General features: G+C 38.0%; 1 protein-coding gene across 6 annotated transcripts in view; it reads left to right on the top strand.

The window, feature by feature from the left end:
• The window catches only part of ACSBG1 (acyl-CoA synthetase bubblegum family member 1), a 40917-nt gene that overhangs the window by 747 nt on the left and 19955 nt on the right, over nt 1-20215 (top strand). For 2 of the 6 annotated variants that reach the window (XM_074600091.1, XM_074600096.1), the window contains exons 1-2: nt 6307-6514; nt 15404-15486. In XM_074600091.1, the coding sequence (XP_074456192.1) occupies nt 6435-6514; nt 15404-15486 (163 nt within the window). In that variant the 5' untranslated portion in view covers nt 6307-6434. Of the gene's footprint in view, nt 1-6237; nt 6515-15403; nt 15487-20215 lie in introns of those variants that run through there. The other 4 variants (XM_074600093.1, XM_074600094.1, XM_074600090.1 and 1 more) reach the window with 3 other exon arrangements.

Here is a 20215-nt window from a genome sequence, read left to right as displayed (position 1 = left end):
TTATTCCTGGAAACAGTTTTCTAAAGCCAGAACATGTTCTGTGGTTATGGTAACCCAAAGGCTGCAGCACTCTGTCAACCACAGTACAGGTAAAAAGTTAAGATGACTGTGAAGAAAAGAACCCTGTTGCATTGTCTAACAGTGGAAAATGGAAAAAATAAAAGGGGGAGGAAAAAAAGGCAATGCGGGTTCTGAATGAAAAATCTTCGTGGTTTAAAGCTCTAGTACCATTATAAGGAACTTTATAGTGTGTATTTCAGGTAAATACTATTAGAAGACTGAATTAATGTGATCTCTTCTTTGTGTACTCCTATTTATATCAAGCATGTAGACTTACTAAAGGAGGGGGAGCTAATCGACAAGAAAATAACCCAAAATATCAAAGAAAGGAAGTGTTCAAAACCACAACAAAGAAATCAGTGTTGGTAACTATTATTTTCTCTAAGCGTAATTACTAGCAGCTGAACATGTAAATCTGTGTTTTGCAATTCTGAAATGATATTGACAAGTAAACACAGAAATTATTTTCTAAGATAACTATAGTAAGTTACTCTGTAAACTTGTAGGCTGAGAACTATATGTCCCTTTTTTGAGGGGAAAAAACCTCGTTATTCTAGTAATGGTCTTCACCTTAAAGATAACTTAGCTACAGTTCTATAGTCCTGAAGATAATATTCCTGTTTAAGAGGAACTGACAAATCTGGTAATAGCTTTGCAGTAGCTGAATGCTTTAGCAGATGAGAGACTTTCAAAACACATAATGAATTTCACTGAGAATTGAATTTCAAAGATCAATTTATGGTATGTTGTAAAGAGACAGTATATAACTTCGGTGAGTAGAAACCCTCATGTAGGTATATGTAGATACAGGTAAATAAACTACGAACTCAGACTCGTGGGTGGTTTCTTACTAGTAACAATTGTTACTAGCAGTAACAGCCAAAAACTTTGCTGGTATGGATCTTTGCTTAAGAGGATTGCGCCTCCTGCTTTGTTTACTTTCCTTTCACTTTATTGGAGGGAGCTGTCAGGTTATATTTACTTTATCTTTAATATGCAGTATTTATTTTCTCCATCTTTCGTTCCAGTTGGTACAAGCAAACTCCTTGTTTATTCAAAGAATTAGTGGGAAAAGTAGTAAGGGCCGGTGTTTTGGATTAGAAAAATATTTTCATATTTCTCAGCCATTACAGTGGTGGTTCCTTAAACAACCTGGTGATCAAGTGTGTATACGCTCAATTCTTTTTCTTTTGCTACACGCCTTGCCTCCTTAAGTCTGTTCCTAACCAGCAGTTCCTCACCCGTTTCTCAGATGAACAGCTGATCTCTCTTACCATTCTTTCGCTTCCTTTCCCTCTTGCTGTATGTAATATTATGAATTGCCTTGTCACTTTTTACTTGCACAGCATCAAATTTGCTTGTAGGTGTAAAGAGGAAAACAAGCAGAGAATTTCCATTCTCTGCAAGAAGGCAGGGACTGGACTGGGAGTGGGGAATAATTAGCTCCTACTGTTTCATTTAACCACCAGAGGACTCTGCCTTCGGTTCTGAAATAGGCGTTCCCACTGTTGGCACAAAACAAGAGTCAAAACACTGCCTTCCCACCTGGCCTTGGGAGAATACAGCATCTTTATATGCCACAAGAACTACGCATTTATCCTTTAATCTCTGCTATATGAAATACTCATAGAATCTCCTTGTTTGCATTTCCATCTTTTATCTGGCCATATTACCGTTTCTCATTAATCGTGCCTTCTAAACTGTGAAGCTGTTGTTGGAAGCAGCATCCCAGAGACACAGGTGAGAGCACAATCTGCTGAATTGGAGCTGTAGTTTCTCGCAGCACCCTTTATTTTTGTAAAAAAGTTCCAAAAATAACTTTCATTACAAACACCTGAAATAAAAAAGTAAGTCAGGAATCGGAGGGCTTGAAACTTGTGTCTGTTTTCAATCACATTAAATTTGCATAAAGAACTTCAGTAGCCCCTCCAGAAGGTGAAATCAGAATCACAGCAGGCTTTCCTTGGTGTTGACCTGGATTCTTTCAGCATCTAAACCTGAACAAGTATCGTGATTTCTTCAAAACTTAGGAAAACACCCTTTGAATAATATTTTTAACCTACGATTTTTAGTCTTATTTAAAATGTACTTTCAAAAGCCTATTTAAAGTATAGTAGTTTCATGTAATGGACCTTTAATGGTGCTGCAACTTTTCCCCCCTAATTAATATCTGAAAAGGATGTTTTGTACAGAAGCAAGCTCTTAGGAAAAAATCTTTTTGCCTGTGATGGAAAGTGAAAGATCTGTATCTCCAAGAAAATGTAAATGATGGCATTTGTTTTGAGCTATTTTAGCGCAGCATATGATGAGTGACTAGCATCTTTAGAGGATTTTTCTGAGGCAAGTTTTAATTAAAATGTGTAACAATCTGTAGTAGTTCATTTTATGATATAGTAATACAGAAAGACTAAGACCTATTTTCATAGTACAGTTTTCATTGGTTAAAGGCTGGGCATCTCTAAGTGGTTTGGGCCTGTAGAAAATTTGACTGTAAATGTGACTGGATAAATGAAGACCTGTATGTAAATGTGAAAATGCAAGCTACTTACTTTGAGTTTAAAACAGTCTTTTCCTCAGAAAGAAGCAGCAAAATTGTTTCTAGCTGTGCTGGTCCTCAGACCAACTGTTGTTTTGACCTGACAGGATGTTCTCCCTCTCTCCAGTTGCTTGGAAACAGCTGCCTCTTTCTCCAAATGTGACTGAAATTCCTGTTGCTACAGCATGGTCAATGAGAGAAAACAATTTTACAGAGAGATTGCTACTGGAAATTTAACGAAATATTAATACATGCAGCTGGTTATGCTCATGGATAGCAAAGTGTTTTGTGGGGTAGACTCTGCTTCACCTGACCCATGTACATGAGGCAGTCTTGGTGGTTTTGTCTAGAAATGCTGATTTGAATATGGGTAAATTCTCTTCATTTCTGCAAGTATGGGGAGGCACAGCTAGGGGTAAAAGTTGTCCTGTTTCTCATCTGAACTCCTTCATTGGAAATGAATTAGTATAAAGTGTGTGACAGTTTAAAAAGATGTTGCCTGCCTGGGGTTTTTCATTATGGAATCAGCCCTCAGCATCTTCTCTGTGGCCCAAGCTAGTATAAATTTGTTGATCTTTAAGGTATGCTTTGAGACTCATTTGTTTACTAAGACTTAATGGGGGCATAGCCACAGTAATGTCTGAAGACATGTTTGGATTTAGAATTTTGCTTAAACCCTGAAACCTGCTCTTGTTTAAGAGTAACTGTGGAGTTAGCTTTGTTTTTAGTTTAGCAAAAGTTTTTAGAGGCCAGAATTCATCTTTAATTCTATGAGGGAAAAAAAAAAAAAGCTGTATGAATGTATCTTGTGTGGAAGCTGTTCATAATCACAGTAAATGCAGTTAACAGCCATTCGCGAGCAGAGCAGACAGAGGGCTGCAATTAGTAGCAAGCTGTAAAACTGCCAGGCTTCTAGAAGACTGATTTGAAGTAATGAAAAAAGAGTAGAAGTAGTGCCATTTTTGTAAACAAATGCAACAAAGCCTTTGAAATAGAAACTGTAAAAGTACTAGATGTTTTGCTGGTGGTTGTTGTGGGGTGGGTTTTTACTGATTTTTAGACTCAGTGCTAGAGGTGCAGAATAACAATAGGAGTATCAGTTTAACATCTGCTTGTACCAAAAATCATTGTTTTACATGTTTGTTACCAGTTACATGATTTTTTTTTTTAAAAAAAGTGCCAATCACACAGAGTTGTTTTGTTACACGAATCAACAACCTGCTTATACTAACTGGGATGAACAGCAAGGAGCATCCAGAATTAGTACACTCCTCTATTAATTTTAAATAAATACAAGTTTTATGGCAAAACAAGCACTTTTGCCTTACAAGTAAAGCAAGGAGGGGGTACACAACTATGGGCAGTTTCATGTTGCCATAGAGGCGTTGTGAATTAAACCTGAAACATCCTGTCCCAAACGTGAACGGGTGCCACACGCTCCACCCGTGCTAAGGCTGATCTGCACATTGTGGTGCTGTTGATTACTGACCTTAGTAACAACATCGCTTTGTTTTGGCCTCTGTGATGTTACTGTTTGGGATCTTGTGACAGTGCAAGTTTGTAGTGACAGTGTCTTCAACTCTAAGTTTCAGTCACTAATTCCTGAAAGATACCAATCATAATTGTAGAGCAAAGGATGTGAACAGTACATGAGCTTTATTTGCCTCTTAATTTCCCTCATAGCTTTGTTAGCCTGCCAACGTCTTAACCTGTAGCTGGTAAAAGCAGCCCATCCCACTGCAAAAATTCAGTCTGAGTCTAGTGCAGCCTTGTGCAAGTTGCAATGCAGGTAGATATAGGCATAAAAGAAAAGGACCATAGCATCATGTAAACTGCAGCATGTAAAAATCATTTGAAGGTGACGATCGTTCCTTACTGAACTCTACAGCTCGCCTCATTTGTTAGGATTTATTACTTGAAACTTGAGGAGTACCTAGAAATTTTGTACCAGAACTACAAAGGCAAATTCCATGTAGAACTATTTCTTACAGCATGATGTTCGTAAGTCTATTGTTAAAATGACAGGCCTGTTTGTAGCTGACAATTGCAGGAAACTTAGTCTAGCACAATCATGTGAGTTTGCTATTACAGTCCAACAGTACACAGTCCAAAAGCAACTCTTCTCCACCAGTCCCTCCCAATAAATTGCCCTTGCTTCACAGCCTGGCTGCCCTGCAGCCGCTTTTCTTACTGGGGGAGTGATTTAGCAGAGGAAAATCCTTGATTGCATCAAAACAATTTTCTAGCCATCAGTTAGTTTAAGGAAGATTATATGAAAAACAAACAAAATTAATCCTTTCTAAACACGGTATGTATAGAAGAGATGTAAATTTGAAGTTTTCTGTTTATTCACTGAAAGTGCAAGTTTTAGAGAAGTAACAGCCATTTTCCTTCCATGAGGCCAGCCTGTTACCTAGCCACTCAACATCCAAGATGCAACCCACGCGAGGTAATTAGTGATTGTCTAATTGGATTTCTTCATATAATGTAGCATGTAAAACATTTTAAATGACCAGAAGAAGGAAAAAACAACCAGATTTCTCAGAACAGAGTTTAATCCTGTTTTTTCTTTATTATATTTCTGGAAAGTTACTTGCAAGCCCATGGAAGATACCTGTCGGCTTTCTGAAAAGAATCATTAGAATAAAGTGGGAATTTGGAGAATTATTGCAAAACGAAGGAACTAAATCAATCCTGACAAAAATTAATTTTAGCTGCATAAGATGACACATTTTTACCATTGAAATACCCCCTGTTCTGTGTTCAGATATTTTCAAAGCAAGTTTCTGGTGTGAGAATAGACACCTTGGAATCCCAGAATCCCACTGCAGAGTTTTCTTTGTCTTCCTTTCATTTCAAATTGCATTATCTACACTTAGGCATTCGGATGTGGTGCAAGATACCCTGGAATAAAATTCACATCTTTCTATAAAGGTAGATGTTTACTAGCCTTACATTTTCCTAATCGCTATGGCTGTCTTTGTACCACTAAATAAACCATTCTAGATCATGTTCTCTGTCTCTGAAGGCAAATGTCATGGCCCAGCTTGCGTCCCTCTCTTCCTCCTTCAGACAGGGCAGTCATTAACATCATCTCCCAGTAACAGCCCCTGGCGTGGGTTAGCCCCTGGCTTAGGGAGATGCCAGTTCAGTTTGCACAGACCAAAACCACCCCAGAAAAGGTGCTCACTGTGGATGGCTTGAGTCATTCCCTGAATCTTTTTTGTTTACTAGTATAGAAGTAGCCTAAGTAGCTAAACTAGACTTTCTTACATCCTGGGAAGTAATTTGTTTAGTCATGTGGAGAAACTTCTACACTGAAGTGCTGGTGTAGTTGTGATGCTGGAGGAGGTGCTCGGCCATTGCCGTACTGGGTGTAATTGACTTGAAGCCATTTCCTAATGTAATTAATCTGCGTTTTCTTTAAGAAAATAACTTCACTGAATGTTCTTTTTTTTGAAACTAGAGTTAATAAAATTAGAATTGCGTCAACTTCTGTGAACGAATTAGTTGGAAATCTTGGCAAAAGAAAAGATTTGCATCTTAAAGCATTGTAGACTCATTAAAATTCTTCTCATGGATACTTAAAGAAAACTGAATTAAAAGGAAAGTTTTAACAGTAAGCAGCTCACAGGGACTGCGACATTTCAAGCATGTTAAAATCAGAAAGAAATAGCTTTTGTAGCTGTAGTCTCCTCCTCTTGTATTACGTGTTGTTTTTTTTTTTTAACAAATAACCAGTTACTGTTGGTTTCTTCACTTGTCTAAGTAGCTTATTTATCCCTGACCCGCACAGTTCTTTAGCATATTTGTGACCAGCTTTAGAGGGTTTGTCAGCATGCCTACCAGTGGAGAGGCTCTTACGAAAAAATTACAAGATGAAAATGCAGTGAATATTTCAGAAAGCTATGAAAATGGGTAAAGTAGCTTGAGTATTTATTTTCACAAACTGATCTACCAGTTTTTCACAACTTAAGTTTGTCTTCTACTACCATGCAGATCCACAAGAACCTTGTCTGCCTAATGGTGTCTTTACTGTCTAATGCAGAATAAGGTGTATCTTTTGAGGCTAGAATGAGAGAAAATTGTAATGAAGATTCTAAATAGATTTATTCTCCTATGCTAACTTCTAGTTTAGCGTTAATAGCATCGTTCAGTATGGACTATGTTGCTTGTATCCTGTATGCATATATCTAGTTGTATCGCGTTCATTTTATAGCACAGGGGCTCTTAGCCCCAGAAGTGGGCTCAGCAGTTCTGACAAAAGGTGTGCTTAGCTCTGGTGGCTCAGCTGCTCACAGCTTTGCAAAACCATGGAATACTTGCAAAAATACTAGTAAACTACTAGACTCCTATGCTTCAGTAAATGAAATGATTAATGGCTTTTCAACCATGTGGTGTGATCATAGGCATTCTTAAATACCAGAAAATAGCAAAGTTCAGATAGCTCAGAAAAAAAAAACAGTTCATGCTTCTGTACCATTTCGTCATGTGTTTCTGATGGTAAAAGGGGCACCGAAGGCTCTAGAAGTTCAGTACTAGTTGCTCTGCACATATTACAATGCATATAATCTACTTTGAATGGACTTTCAAAAATACCCTAGCTGCAGCTATGGAAGTAGGTCTCTATTCCCTCCTGAATTTGAGGGAATAATCCTCAGGTGATAATTTGATAATAAGATGTCGTTGAGCATCTTCTTCCCATCAAAGGCAACAGAACTTAGAGCACGGGCTGGGAAGCTTCATTTTGGAAGAGTTTGGTTTAGGGTCTATGTTCCCTTTTTACAGGTAAAATTGGCCACTGACTGCTGTCTTCTTTCTGTCCTAGGCAGCACAAAAGGGAAAATACTTTCTTTTTCCTGTTACTCTGTCACTGGATTGGTAGCTTCTGTTAGAGAAAGCTCCCCATCTCTAGAGTTTGTGGGAATACCTAATGTAAAAATAGAACAACACATCTCACAGGAAGTATTTTATCTTTTGATTATTATAAGTTTGTCACTATTACTGCATACTAATTATCCGTTCTCAGAGACTGAACTATTGTATCAGGTAGATACTTACTTTCTGTTAAATTAAATCTAACTTCACATTTGTTTAGGTAACAATTTGTATGTTACGTCACTTGGAAGATTTGCTTGACCCTTTCAGGTAAACGGTTGGGATAATTTTTATCATAATGGTTTCTTCTGTTCTGGGCTTTGTAATCCTGGAAAAGCATCATTAGGAGCAACCTGTAGACTTAACATTTTTGGAAAAGCAAAAAGTTTAAGAACTTTTTGAAAGCTTTTGAATGTTTTGTTATTGTTGTCGTTGCTTCTGGAGTCCCAATGTTAGAATTGTCATTTTTTTGTTTAATCTGTACAAAGAACATAAAATGGTATTTGACTTGTGATCAGTATATGTACACACTGACTCATGAAAGTTAGGATTTTGCTAAATTAGTAATGCATGCCTCTATTGTAGTCCATGCATGCTTTTATTTGTGACATGCTTAAGCAAAAAAAGTTTCCATGTTTTTTTTTTTATTAAAAAAATAAAAAGCTGAAAGAGAATTTAAAAATATATAGTGTGTCCACCGTGTCGTGGTTTGGGCTGGACTGGCCAATGAGACCTGCAAACAGGAATTTTAAGCTTCTTGTATTAGAAAGATGCTTAGCGTTTGGCTTGTTTCTGAATTTCTAGCAAAAGAATGAGACAGACACTGGAACTACAAATACTTTGAATGCATTCAAAGCCCTTTGCATAAATACTTCTTCTTTAGTTTTTTGAAGAAGTCAGTGCATGTCGTCCTGCGTGTTTACCTGTTTTGAAGTTAGGTAGCAAACTTTATGTACCTTTTTTGTATGCTGGAAGTAGGATTCCAGGTAGAAAGTACTAGACAAAGAAAATAAAATTCTAGCAAAATGGAAAGAGGAAGAAAAGACCTTTTGTAAGGCTGAAATTGAATCAGTGTGACCTAAAAATAAGGAAGAGATGAAATAATGAGTTCTGTGTAACTGAACTTTGCTACACTCCCTGCATACAGAGCCGTACAGAGCCAGCTACTGGAAGATTTCAGCTTCAGGTCTGGGTTTTTGCAGTGCAGGAGAGAACAGAGCCAGAAAATCTGTACCAAGGTCAGTGAAGGGTTGTAGTACGCTCCCAGCTGCTGAATAGAGCCTTTTTGGGGGGGAATGAAAAAAAGGCTGGGTACATTGTTTGTTCCTTCTTATTCACCCACATAGTTCTCAGCTATCTGTAAAATTGGTCTGCTCACCAAAATAAATGGCCTGATTTTTGAGGATATTTAGTCCTAATGAAGGAAAAAAATACTTTAGTTTTATCTTTTGCATGCAAAGAGGTTGGTTTTACTAGAAGATCTGTGCCAACTGTGTTATATGGTGAAATAGGTCTCAACTGTTAACTTTATCTTTAGTACTTCGTTCTTTATTAAGCATTTGTGTTGCTTTTAAATATACCTTCGTGTGGGAAGAGGTTATATGAGTAATTTGAGAAAGACTGGTTTCTTGTGCACTATGAAAAGCAAACTGATGGTTGAATCAGCTGACCCTTTTTGCAAGAGTAGGAACATATCTGGGCAGATTTGTGGCCCCATTTTAAATCTCTCATGAGAGCATGAAAACCAATTAAAAACTAAATCTAACCTGTTCTTCGAGGACAAAGGGAATTTTTAAATAGAATGAAAAAGGAAGGTATTATAATATTGCCCTAATTTGAATAGAGGATTAATTAGTAAATAAGACGACCAGTCATAATAGATAGCAGTGTCCCTGTGTAGGACCACGAGGACCTCTTGTGACTCTTTAGTTTGCCCTTTAATATAGGAAGAATTTTACATGTAGTGCAAAGTTAGGGTTTAAAGAACTAATGTTGTGTGTCATTACTGTGGGTTTTTTTCCTTATGTTGTAGAAAATGGGAAAACAACTTCAAAATGTCTTGGGTAACAATTCACAGCTCCTCAAAGTCTGGAGAATGTAGTATTTGCTACTTGGCTATTTATGTGCTGGTCACAGATTTCCGTTTAACTGCTGAGCTATCAAAGTTTTGGTACTATGTTTCTATGTTGATTTAAGTCAGAGTGACTTTATTGTCTTTGTCTAGAACTGTAGAACAGATCCGTGATTCTAAATTTATTGTCTTGCACTCCCTCCTACAACCTCTCCCCAGAGCTCTGTCTTAAAATATTGGATTCAGCACTTGCAGGATGCATGGGGAATCGGGAAAGGATTACTCACTAATGGGATCCAGATGAAGATATTTAGTTGCTGAAGTTTCTAGGCAAAGTGCCAGAATCATTAAAGTTTTCAGAGGTACTTGTAGGTAATTTAAGCCATCGCTTTTTGCTGCCAGAAGAATTGTCAGATGATTACTTAATGATTCCATCTTGAATTCGAATGCCCCAATGAGCTGTTGAAAATGCCTGACACCCAATGAAAAGTACTTCGGAATGTGCAGATGTAGACCAAAAACATACTACCAAAAGCAGCTCTAATGTTGATTAGGGCTGATGGAATGTGTATAGCTGGGTTGTCCTAGAGAACATGTAACAAAAGCTTAAGTGGGAAAAAAATAATTTCCCATTGTTAGACCGGAGATAAATATTTAGGACACTTGTCACAAAGAACGAAGCAGCAAAAGATGGACACTATAATTGGAAGGAGGATTTTTTTTTCATCTACTTTATTATGGATTACTTAAATAATCAAACCACCAAGCTGTATGAGTTTAGAGATGAAATTCACCAAGTCATCCTCAGGAGAAGCAAGCAGGGGAAGATTAAAATAAAATTTATGAAGAAGTTCTGCCTTGGAAAACATGCATATTTTCCATTCAGCCAATTTTTTATGTAATATATAAGATTAATATTTAATAGTTAGGAAAGCCAATTCAACAACAGTGTTTGAGGAAAAAAGTACTTGTGCAAATGGGGATTTGCACACCTTGCTACCTAAGATTTAACACTTGCATATTACAAAACCTTTCTTTGGGCAAGGCGAGCAGAGAAAGGAGTTTAATTATAAGGTGGAGACTATGTTGTAAGAAATATGTAGTAACATGCTTACTACCACTTGAAAGTAGCCTAGTGGGTGAGCTTGTAAATGATATGCTCAGAGGAACAGCAAAGCAGATGAAGGAGCTGCACTGCTTTGGATCATCACAGTGTGGGCAAAACACGAGTGAGCCTTCCTGAGAGCCATTGAGTCTGGAGGCAGTACTTCCAGGAGAAGCTAAACGGATTGCTTTTTAGAAAAAGCATGTAAGTGACAGAGAAATAGCATGCACTCAGCAGACGCTGTACCCGAGCATTCCCTCATTATTGGCTGTGTTCTTTGTTGTAGACAGTCTGCAGGATAATTTATTTTGAGGGAATAAAAGAACAAAAGTCATGCGATAGTATATAATAATGTCTCTTTTGTGAGCAGTTGTGAATGTGATTTCCAGACTTTAAGTACTTCGACTCACTATATATATATATATATAAAAGATTATGGGTAAATATCCTGAAGTCTAAAGGAATACCTTGTACTGAATAAAGTATTAGCAATATACACATGTAGTTATTTGATAAAGTGCTTATTTTTGCAAGTTTATAGAAAGATGGATTATTTTTTCAAATTCTAATAACCCCTGTAGAGAGCCATCTGGTAAAAATTCAACATTGACAGAGCTACAGGAGTTGAATAACAGTGATAAGGAATAGGGATATGAATAGAACGTGAGATGTCTTTTTATTTGCCACTATGCATAATCTGTTTAACAAATAGCTTCGCCTTAAATCTCATGATAATATGACTGCTGCAGAACAGTGTTCATATTCCATTGTCACAATTTGTGATCTTAGAAATCACTCTGCAGAATTAAGGCCGAAGTATATTGAACCCTACAACATAAAGTTCATAGTTTTTAAATTTGAGAGAAAAGATTCTCACCTAGTTACAAGGGACAATCAGTGTATTCTGTGAGGCTTATTAAAGCAAGAATTTCTGTAAAACATTTTCCCGATAGAAATCATTGGTTCATTTTCATATTAATGACTGACTTTATAGATTCCTTTTGATTTTATTCTTGGTATTTTCACAAGATTTTACTATGAGGAGAGAGTTTAGAGGACAGCAAATATCTCACTGTATTTGACCTAGAATATGAGATGTAAACAGAAATTCCAATTACCAGAGAAGGAAACATAGAGACTGTGGAAAGGAAAGGCCAATTCCAAAGTCCCTTGAAACAAAACAAAACAAAAAATTACAGACATTAGTATCACAATAAGTAGTGCCATTAATCAGGCACTTGATATCATTATGGTAACAGACAAAACAGTTTTTCTAATGTGTAACTTCAGCAAAAGAACGCTGCCATTTCCTAATGATAAAAGTGGAGAGATTTAGCTGTTACATTTAATTTCTGTAGTACGACAAGAAATGGTACTGTATTCATTTGTTTCCATCAAATACACTTAGTTTAAAAAAGTTATTGCTAGGCCAGCAAATTCAGATTGGATGCTTTGCTTCTGGTGAATTGTCACCAGCAGTAAGGACTGTCAGTTGTATCAGTTATTTTACCATTATCATATCGGTTGCACATGCATTACTTCCACTGGTTTGCAAAGATAAATCTCCTAGAGCTGTTACAATCTTGCAAACAAAGAAGGAAAGGAAATTTCCCCTTTGTTAATCCAATATAGAGAATGTTCAAATTCTTGCTCCTTAGGTTGGCCTGATGCATGAGAACGGCTTCAGTCTGATGTCATGTGTAACTGGCCCCGAGTAGTGGTGGTAGCTGCAAGCGAGTTGTGCTGCGTTAGGATTTGCCCCAAAGCTGTGGATAAGTCAGTCTGAGCATGCTGTGCCTCCGTCTCTGATGAAGGGGGTGTGTGTGTGTGCGTTGAATTGAGGCAGCAGATGAGATCATGTTTGATAGAATGGTACCTTGAAATTAAATCCCAAATTATGTCAGGAAGTTGTCATTCAAAACCCACTCCTGCTAATAGAGTTATACAGAAATATGCTTTCTTTAGTTCTAGTTGGTCAACGTTGTGTAACATGAACTCAGATTGTTTTAATTGGCTTGCTAAAGTGACCTGTACTGTTAAATCCTCTATGTGTGTTTTGTAGAAGTCTTTGCGTTTTACCTTCAGAATCATAAACTTTTTTTTTTTTTAAAGCAAAAGTCGGGTATAGAAAATCCCCCTTTTAAACTGGTAGCTGGATTTTGGAACATGGTGTCCCTGCACTAACAACATCAAATAATTTACGCAGAACCTCAGCCTTAATAACAGACGTAGCAGACAAAGTCCAGATTTCCAAAGCATTTTGGTTTTGCTGGGGCATCTCACCACACAACCATAATTCTGCAGTGTGTTTTCTGCTTGCTGCAGTATGCTCAGTAAGCTCTTCATGAAACAGTCCCACCAAATCCTGCTCGGTTCAGTCTTACTTGAACAATTCCAAACAATTAACCGTTCTTTGATCTTTACTTGATTTTTGAAGGAATAACTCCTAACAAAAGCTAAAACTAACAACATTAAAAACATATTCTTTCACTCAGGAGGGGTGGTTCTGAATATACACATAAATTGTTGATGGAAGAGGAAATTTCTTAATTGTACTTTCAGGGCAAAAAAACAACTCTCAAATTGACTGCTTAGTCCATAGAGACAGGTAATAACTACTTACACGCAGCATTACTAACTGCAACACTCCTGAAGATACTAGATGCATAGAGCTCCTCAAACGACATTTGCATGTTGAAACACTACCAGAGCAAGTCCAGAAGTTCAGACTTGTTGGTTGATTATTTTTCTATTAAGGGAATATAATATAAACTGAACCAGTATCCTATAACAGTCAGATGAGAATAAAGCAAACTAAAGAGATTTTCATCTGGGAAACGTCATTAATGATGATTATTAAAAGTTTTGAGTAGCCTCACAGGAGGCTCTTCTGATATATTACCAATCAGATCTGTTTTCTTCTGAAATTTTTCTTCTGCTGTTCATTTCCAGCAAGAGTAATGTTCAGTTATCTTTTGACTAAGACTTTGTTTTATTTGTTTTGTAAAATAATAAAAATATAAAAAGCTTTACTATTCAAAAGATATTTAAAGGAAAAGATTGCAAAAAGATGCAGATTTCTAAACATCAAATGTAGTTTAAAATAGGAAAAATTTCAGGAACTATTAAGTGTTTTGAGATGGCAAATAAACGCATGTTTTTTAAGTATTTCAGATGTTTTGGTTTTATTCCCAAATATATCTTCCTGGTCCCGTCATTCTGTCCTTTCAATCTTACTTAATAAGGTCATCATTTTCCCATATATCGAACACAGGCTTACCACTCAAAATGCAGTGTAATCCCTCTCTATATTTAAATTACTCAGTTTCTCATCAACATCCGCCTTCACCAAGCCAGTGGCTATTTTCAGAGCCTAACTCTCTGCTTATCAGACAAGCCCTTTCATGTTTTGTCCCATTATGCCATTAACAAGAGAGGAAATACCCTTGCAGGCAAGTGATGACTCCTCATTTTCCTTCAGCTGTTTTTGCAGCCTGCACCTCTGCTCCAAGACACGAAGATCTGCAACACAGTAGTAGCAAGGGAGGAAATGAACTGCGATTGTCACTTCTGATGGGGGAAGAATTACAAAATCTGCTAAATTCTTGTAAAAGGGATCCAGCTTGGTTAAGGCATTCCTAAAGTATGATTTCATTGTGAATAAAAATAATAAATTTTAGGAGTGTCCCACCCATCGGTATTCTACAAAACATAGTTTTGAGACAGGAAATAAAGTCTGACGTAGTGTTTGGTCCTGCTGTTTGCTACCTGACACTGCTGGGTAAAAAATTGCTTTTAAGTTGTTTGTTATTTATTTGAAAGCTGGGAAGGGCATTGTTTGGACTTTCTTTTTCTACATTTTGAGTTAATTTATTACACTGTGGAGGGGAAGGACTTACTGAGCTTCACTGAGGACTCTTCTGTTGTACCTGTTGAGAGGGAATGAAGGTAATCCGGACTTGTTCTTGGCCTCTGAACGCTGCCAATTCCCACCCCTTGTTCTATTAAATGAAGTGAGCTAAATTAAAAAATCTGCAGTGCATTGCTTTATGCAGTCAGTCATTTCTAAATGCTTAGTTATCGTTTAGATTTTTTTTTCTCATATAATCCTTCATAGTCTATTATCTTACAGACTTTGGTTTTGAGTTTGTATTATCTGCGCTTTAAACTTCGTCTGGTTAATATAAGCCAAGAAAGCTTAATTTTGTCCATGTGGTAATGATAATTTGTTGCTTTGGTGAAGTTTTTGAGAAACTTTTATTATTATTATTAGGAACAGAATCTCGTTCTTTTCCTAGCCTTAAAAAAACTGAAACAACCAACAACAAAAAATCCTATCCTTAGGACTTCAACAGGTATCAACAGTGATAATTTACAAGGTATTGTGATATTAGTACAGTGGCAGTATGATCAAGGTTAAGATTGGTAACTCATTCTTTATACTTGCACTGTTCACGGCCTCTCTGTCGATAAGCAAAATTAGCGTCTCCATCTGGTATATTCCATGATTTTGAAGCCAAAAGTCCACTGTATGAAATAAGAATGTCATCCTTAGAGTGAAGACATTTCCCTGTTGAACCTGATTGTAGTGGAGTTTGCAACAAAGAGGCAAAATGTTCTTTGTTCCTCTGAGTTTTCTGTTTTCTCCTGTTTGTATTTCTAAGTGTTTGCAAACTGTGTTTTTGGATATATTGGATATATTATAGTGGGTCCTACTCTTGCATAAGTTTTTAACAGGTATATTTTCCTTTAGAACCTTTACAGATGCACAGACTGTCTGCAGAGATTTGCTGCCTCATTTGGAGGAGACCCAAGATGAAGGCATAGAGGCAGCAGGTAAGCATGTGAAAGATGATCCTTGGAGATTTGAGCTCTTTTTATAATTTTTTTTAATGTAATTTGTGTGTCTATTCTAGCAAGCTATGACTGATCATTTTTTCAGGGCTACAATAAGGAGAGGCATCCAAAAATAAAATTAAACTGAAGTGAATTGGGGCAACTGAAAAATTTTCATGGGCTTTCTATAAACTTGCATGATTTCAATAGTTTCTCTCAGTTTTGTCTGTATTTGAGATGATTACTAGATAAAAGTGAAAAATAGCCTGATCCCATGGAAAATCATAGCAATTCTTGTGTTACCTTTGGCATCACAGCCTACTTACCAGCTGTGAACTGTTGAGGATTTGGCATACTGTAATAACTGGAGGCTGTAAAGGAATACCTATACTTTGGTCAGTTCTGTGTTGCATTGTAGCATATGCATACTACTGTAATTTTAAACTAATTTCGGGGTAAATTAACCTAGTTGTGCTACCATGTGGCTTAAAAGAGGTTTATTGGCAAAACTTTCCGAGGTTCTTTGGAAGGTTTGCAGCCCTGAGGGAGCTCCCTGTTGCCTTGGTGAGGCTGCTGCTCAGCTCTAAATTTGCTCATTAAAACGGGGAATATTTGTTCTATGAGGCAATTAGAGCAATGACTGCAAGTGGATTTTGAAGAAATAACAAATCTGTGTAGGAATCTCACATGCACGCTTTATACGTATGTATAAATATATACCTGTATGCATATAAATTTATTTTTAAAAAGGCAATTCTTTGATACACAATAGGTTTATTTCCAAGAATTTAACTGCTAGCCATTTGCTTTTTGTTTTTCAGTACACAGGAAATAAATTTGGATGGATAAAGGTGGTAATTAACTTCTGTTTTCAAGTTTTCATGGTATTTTATTGAACTATTTGTGACACACGTTATATACGTAGATTATTCCTGACGCTGTGATTCTGCGGCATACCTGCTTGTGTGCTCTTGAAGGCTCTGACCTGTTTTTCTAAGAATTTATCATCTGGGACGCTGGTTAATGCTGTTAGCTATCAGCCCTGCTTCTCCCCCAGAGGTTGCTGCTGGCTGCAGTTTAGAGTAATATGCTGGGCTGTAAACCACAGTGCTCAGGAAGGAATGCACATGCCATTCAGCCACTCCTGCAGAGGTGACCACAGCCTCTGGAAGAAAGGTGAGGTGAACAACTGAGGGTAGAAGCCATTCCAGCTGTTCCATCATAATTTTCCTGCAAACGTGTCACACCCCATCCATTTTAATTAAGCACTTCCCTTATTTGTGTTTAGATATGTTTCTAAGTTGATGAATCAGGAGCTTACCATTTAAGTTAGCTTTTGACTTTCATTTGACTTTGGGAATCTGTGGCACTACTTGGTATCCATTTAAATGAGAAGCAGTGTTTGACTTGGAAACATCATGCAGCTATGCAGAAGCTGAGTGGTAAAGTGAGGACTGAATGTCAAAAGCTTCTAAAAAAATCTTTCAGGACAAGGAAGCTCAGTGTCTGGTTGAGGTGGGTCTACTTTGTATATCAAGAGAAAAGAATGAGATTCTGCTGTTTTCTAGTTGTGCAGAACTGTATTTCTCATTTTATAATTGATATGTTCTGCAACCTCAGGAGTAAATTTATCTAATGAGGACCAGAGGTTGTTCTGGAATAATTTTCCCCATTCTTTTCCACCAATGTATAGAAGCTCATTTCTGTGGAACCAGGCCAGATTTTGGTTTTTTTCTAATGTATACGTAAATCCAGAGTAACCTTACTATTGGCAGCAAGCATTACATTGGCTTAAAACCAGCGTAAAGTTAAAAGAGAACTTGTTCATGCTGGTTTTATACTGATGGAATAACAATATATGTTGGAAAAGACCACTGGAGGGCAACTAGTCCAGGTTTCTGCTCATAGGAGGGCTCATGGCTTTGTTCAGCTGAGTTTTGAAAACCTTCAAGGATGGCGATTCCACAGCTTCTCAGTCCCTCTTCTTGGGCTGAGTCACCCGCATTGTGAAATTATCTTTCTGTATCCAGCAAGAATTTTCCTTGCTGTAATTCATGTCCATTGCCTCTTGTTCTTCTGCTGTGTGCCTCCAAGAAGAATCTGTCTTCTTTATAGCACCGCATTTCAGTCTGTGGCAGACTGCAGTTATATTCATTTTTTATCTTCTCCAGATTGAAGAAACCCGGCTCCTTTAGGGTCTTCTCATACATGGGACACTCCAGGCCCCTGACCGTCCGGGAGTCCCTCTTCTGGGCTTGCTTCAGTTTGTCGGGATCTCTCTCTTGCACTGGGGCTTCCAAAGCTGCACCCTGCACCCTTATGAGTACCAAGTAGGGGGAAATAATCACTTTGATCTGCTGGCTATAATCTTGCTAATGTAGCCCAGGATGTAGTTAGCCAGCCTTTATCTCCACCGAGACATACTACTGACTTGCAGTCAGCTTGTCCACCAGGAACCGCAGGGTTTTTTCTTCTGAGCCAGCTGGCACCCAGTCTGTGCTGTTCCACGGGGTTACCCTACCCCAAGTGCAAGACTTATGTTCATCCTTTTCAAGCTTTGAGGTTTATGTCAGCCCATTCTTCCAGTTTGCTGAGGTCCGTCTGAATGACAACTCTGCCTTTTGGCATGTTGGCCAGTTCCTCAAGTTCCGTGTCATCTTTGAAGCTGGTGAGGGTGCATTCTATTGTCCAAGACAATAATGCAGTTATTAAACAGTATCGTTCTCAGGACTAACCCCCAAAGAATGTCACTTGTAATTGACTGCTGGCTAGACTTAGAAATGTTGACCACTGTTCTCAACGACTATTCTTGCCAATTTTTTGTCTACCTGCTAATCCAACTCCATCTGGTCCAAACCTTCCAAGGATGCTCGGGGAGACCTTGTTAAAAACCTTGTTAAAGGTAAAGTAAACAACATATCACTGCTCTCCCCATCTCAGAGCCAGTCATCTCATCATGCAAGGCAGTTGGGTTGGATTTACCAAGGCCGAATCGAGTCTGTCCATTCTGGCTCGTCTCAGTCACCATTTTATAGCTCAAAATGATTTCTAGGAGAGTTTGTTCTATAGCCTTCCTATGGACTGAGGTGAGTCTGATCGGCCTTTAGGTAATTGAATCCTCTTTCTTCCCCTCTTTGAAGACAGGTGCGACATTTGCCTTTTTGCTGTCATGAGGACCTTACTAGATCACCATGCTTTTTCAAAGATGATGGAGAGCAGCCTTGCGATGACTTTGGCCTGGTCTCTCAGTGTACATTCTGAAGCATTCCATCTGGGCCTATCAACATTTTTCTATGTGTCTAGTTTGCATGAGTGGTCCTTACTTTGATCTTCCTCTGCTGTTATAGGTAAAACTTCTCACTTGCCACTAGGAAGCCTGATCTTGTCAGTAAAGACCAAGGTGAAGAGGGCACTGAGTACATCAGCCCTTCTCATGTCCAATGTCAGTAAGTTGCCCATGATATCCTTGGTTCTCCTTTTGGCTGCCAGCGTACCTGAGGAAGCCCTTCTTGTGGCTCTTCACATCACGCACTAATTTCAATTCCAACTGAGTTCAGACTTTCCGTTCCTGCATGCCTGGGCAATGTTTCTGTAGTGATGTTTCCTCCTGATTACGCACTCCACACGCTTCCATTTTGGTGCATCGTAATCAGTTTTAGAAGCGTCAGTATTGTTATGAAGCTTATTTTGTACTTGTCCTGATGAACCACTCCCTCTATGTCAGTTTGTAGAGGCATTCTTTGGAGGCCATCTTATTTCTCTGATCCACATTGGTAGTAGTTTACTGATGTGAAGAGCAGTATATTTTGTTGCAATTCATAAATGTTCCCTTTTCCTCCGATGAAAAAGGTACGAATTTCCATGAACTGAAATATTTGTGTGTGTTTTGGGCAATTTAAAAAGATTTCTGCTGTTTATTTGGTCTTTTCTGTTTAAGAGTTTAAAGTTTCATGTTTATCGTGGAAAACTGATAATAAAGCAGAAAACACTCCTCCTCCCCCAGCTGTGGCGAGGCAAGCAACAGGAAGTTGGTTTGTGTATTTTTTTAAAAAGAATCACTATTTATATAGTCTGGCTGATACATTCAGGTTCATTTGAAATTCAGTAGTTCTGTACTTCTGTTTAATCTGTTCATCGGCACAAGGGGAAGTTTGAGACAGATGCCAAACTCTCAGACCCCAACCTGTATGGACTCAGCTCCAGCTCTTACTAAAAAGAAGTTAAGCTTTCAGGGCCACAGACATCTTGAAGAAAATTAAAAAATAATGGGTGAGAGGAGGAATGATGTATTTGTGTTGTCAGCAGAATGGGATGGCATCATAGCTGTGGAATTTGGGATGTTTACTGTCCGTCAGAAATGCCTCCAGCAAAGAGCTGAATACCTTCTGTCGTCATTAGAGCAGAGTGATGTTTTGCAGGAACTGGCATATAATCAAGATACTGTTTTGTGAGTTAAATTTGAATCAGTTTCAAGCAGAAGTTAAATTATTGTTTTAGTGCTTGCTTCTCAGGGCACATCTACAGAATATCACTCGGAGTTCCTCAGGTCATGCAGCAGGGCCATTCCACAATCAGCCTATCTGTTTGTTTACGTGTCTGAAGGGTGACCTTGGTTCTTTTGCATTTTATATGGCTCTGACGTGTTATTCCATAAACATCAGAATTCATTTACATTCCCAAATTCATTCAGGCAGCCACAGGATACTTGCAGGTCAGGTAGTGAATAGAG

The sequence above is a fragment of the Larus michahellis genome, chromosome 9, assembly GCF_964199755.1.
Source record: "Larus michahellis chromosome 9, bLarMic1.1, whole genome shotgun sequence".
NCBI lineage: Eukaryota > Metazoa > Chordata > Aves > Charadriiformes > Laridae > Larus > Larus michahellis.
The sequence above is the reverse complement of the archived record's forward strand: the minus strand, read 5'-3'. Positions and strand labels throughout refer to the sequence as shown.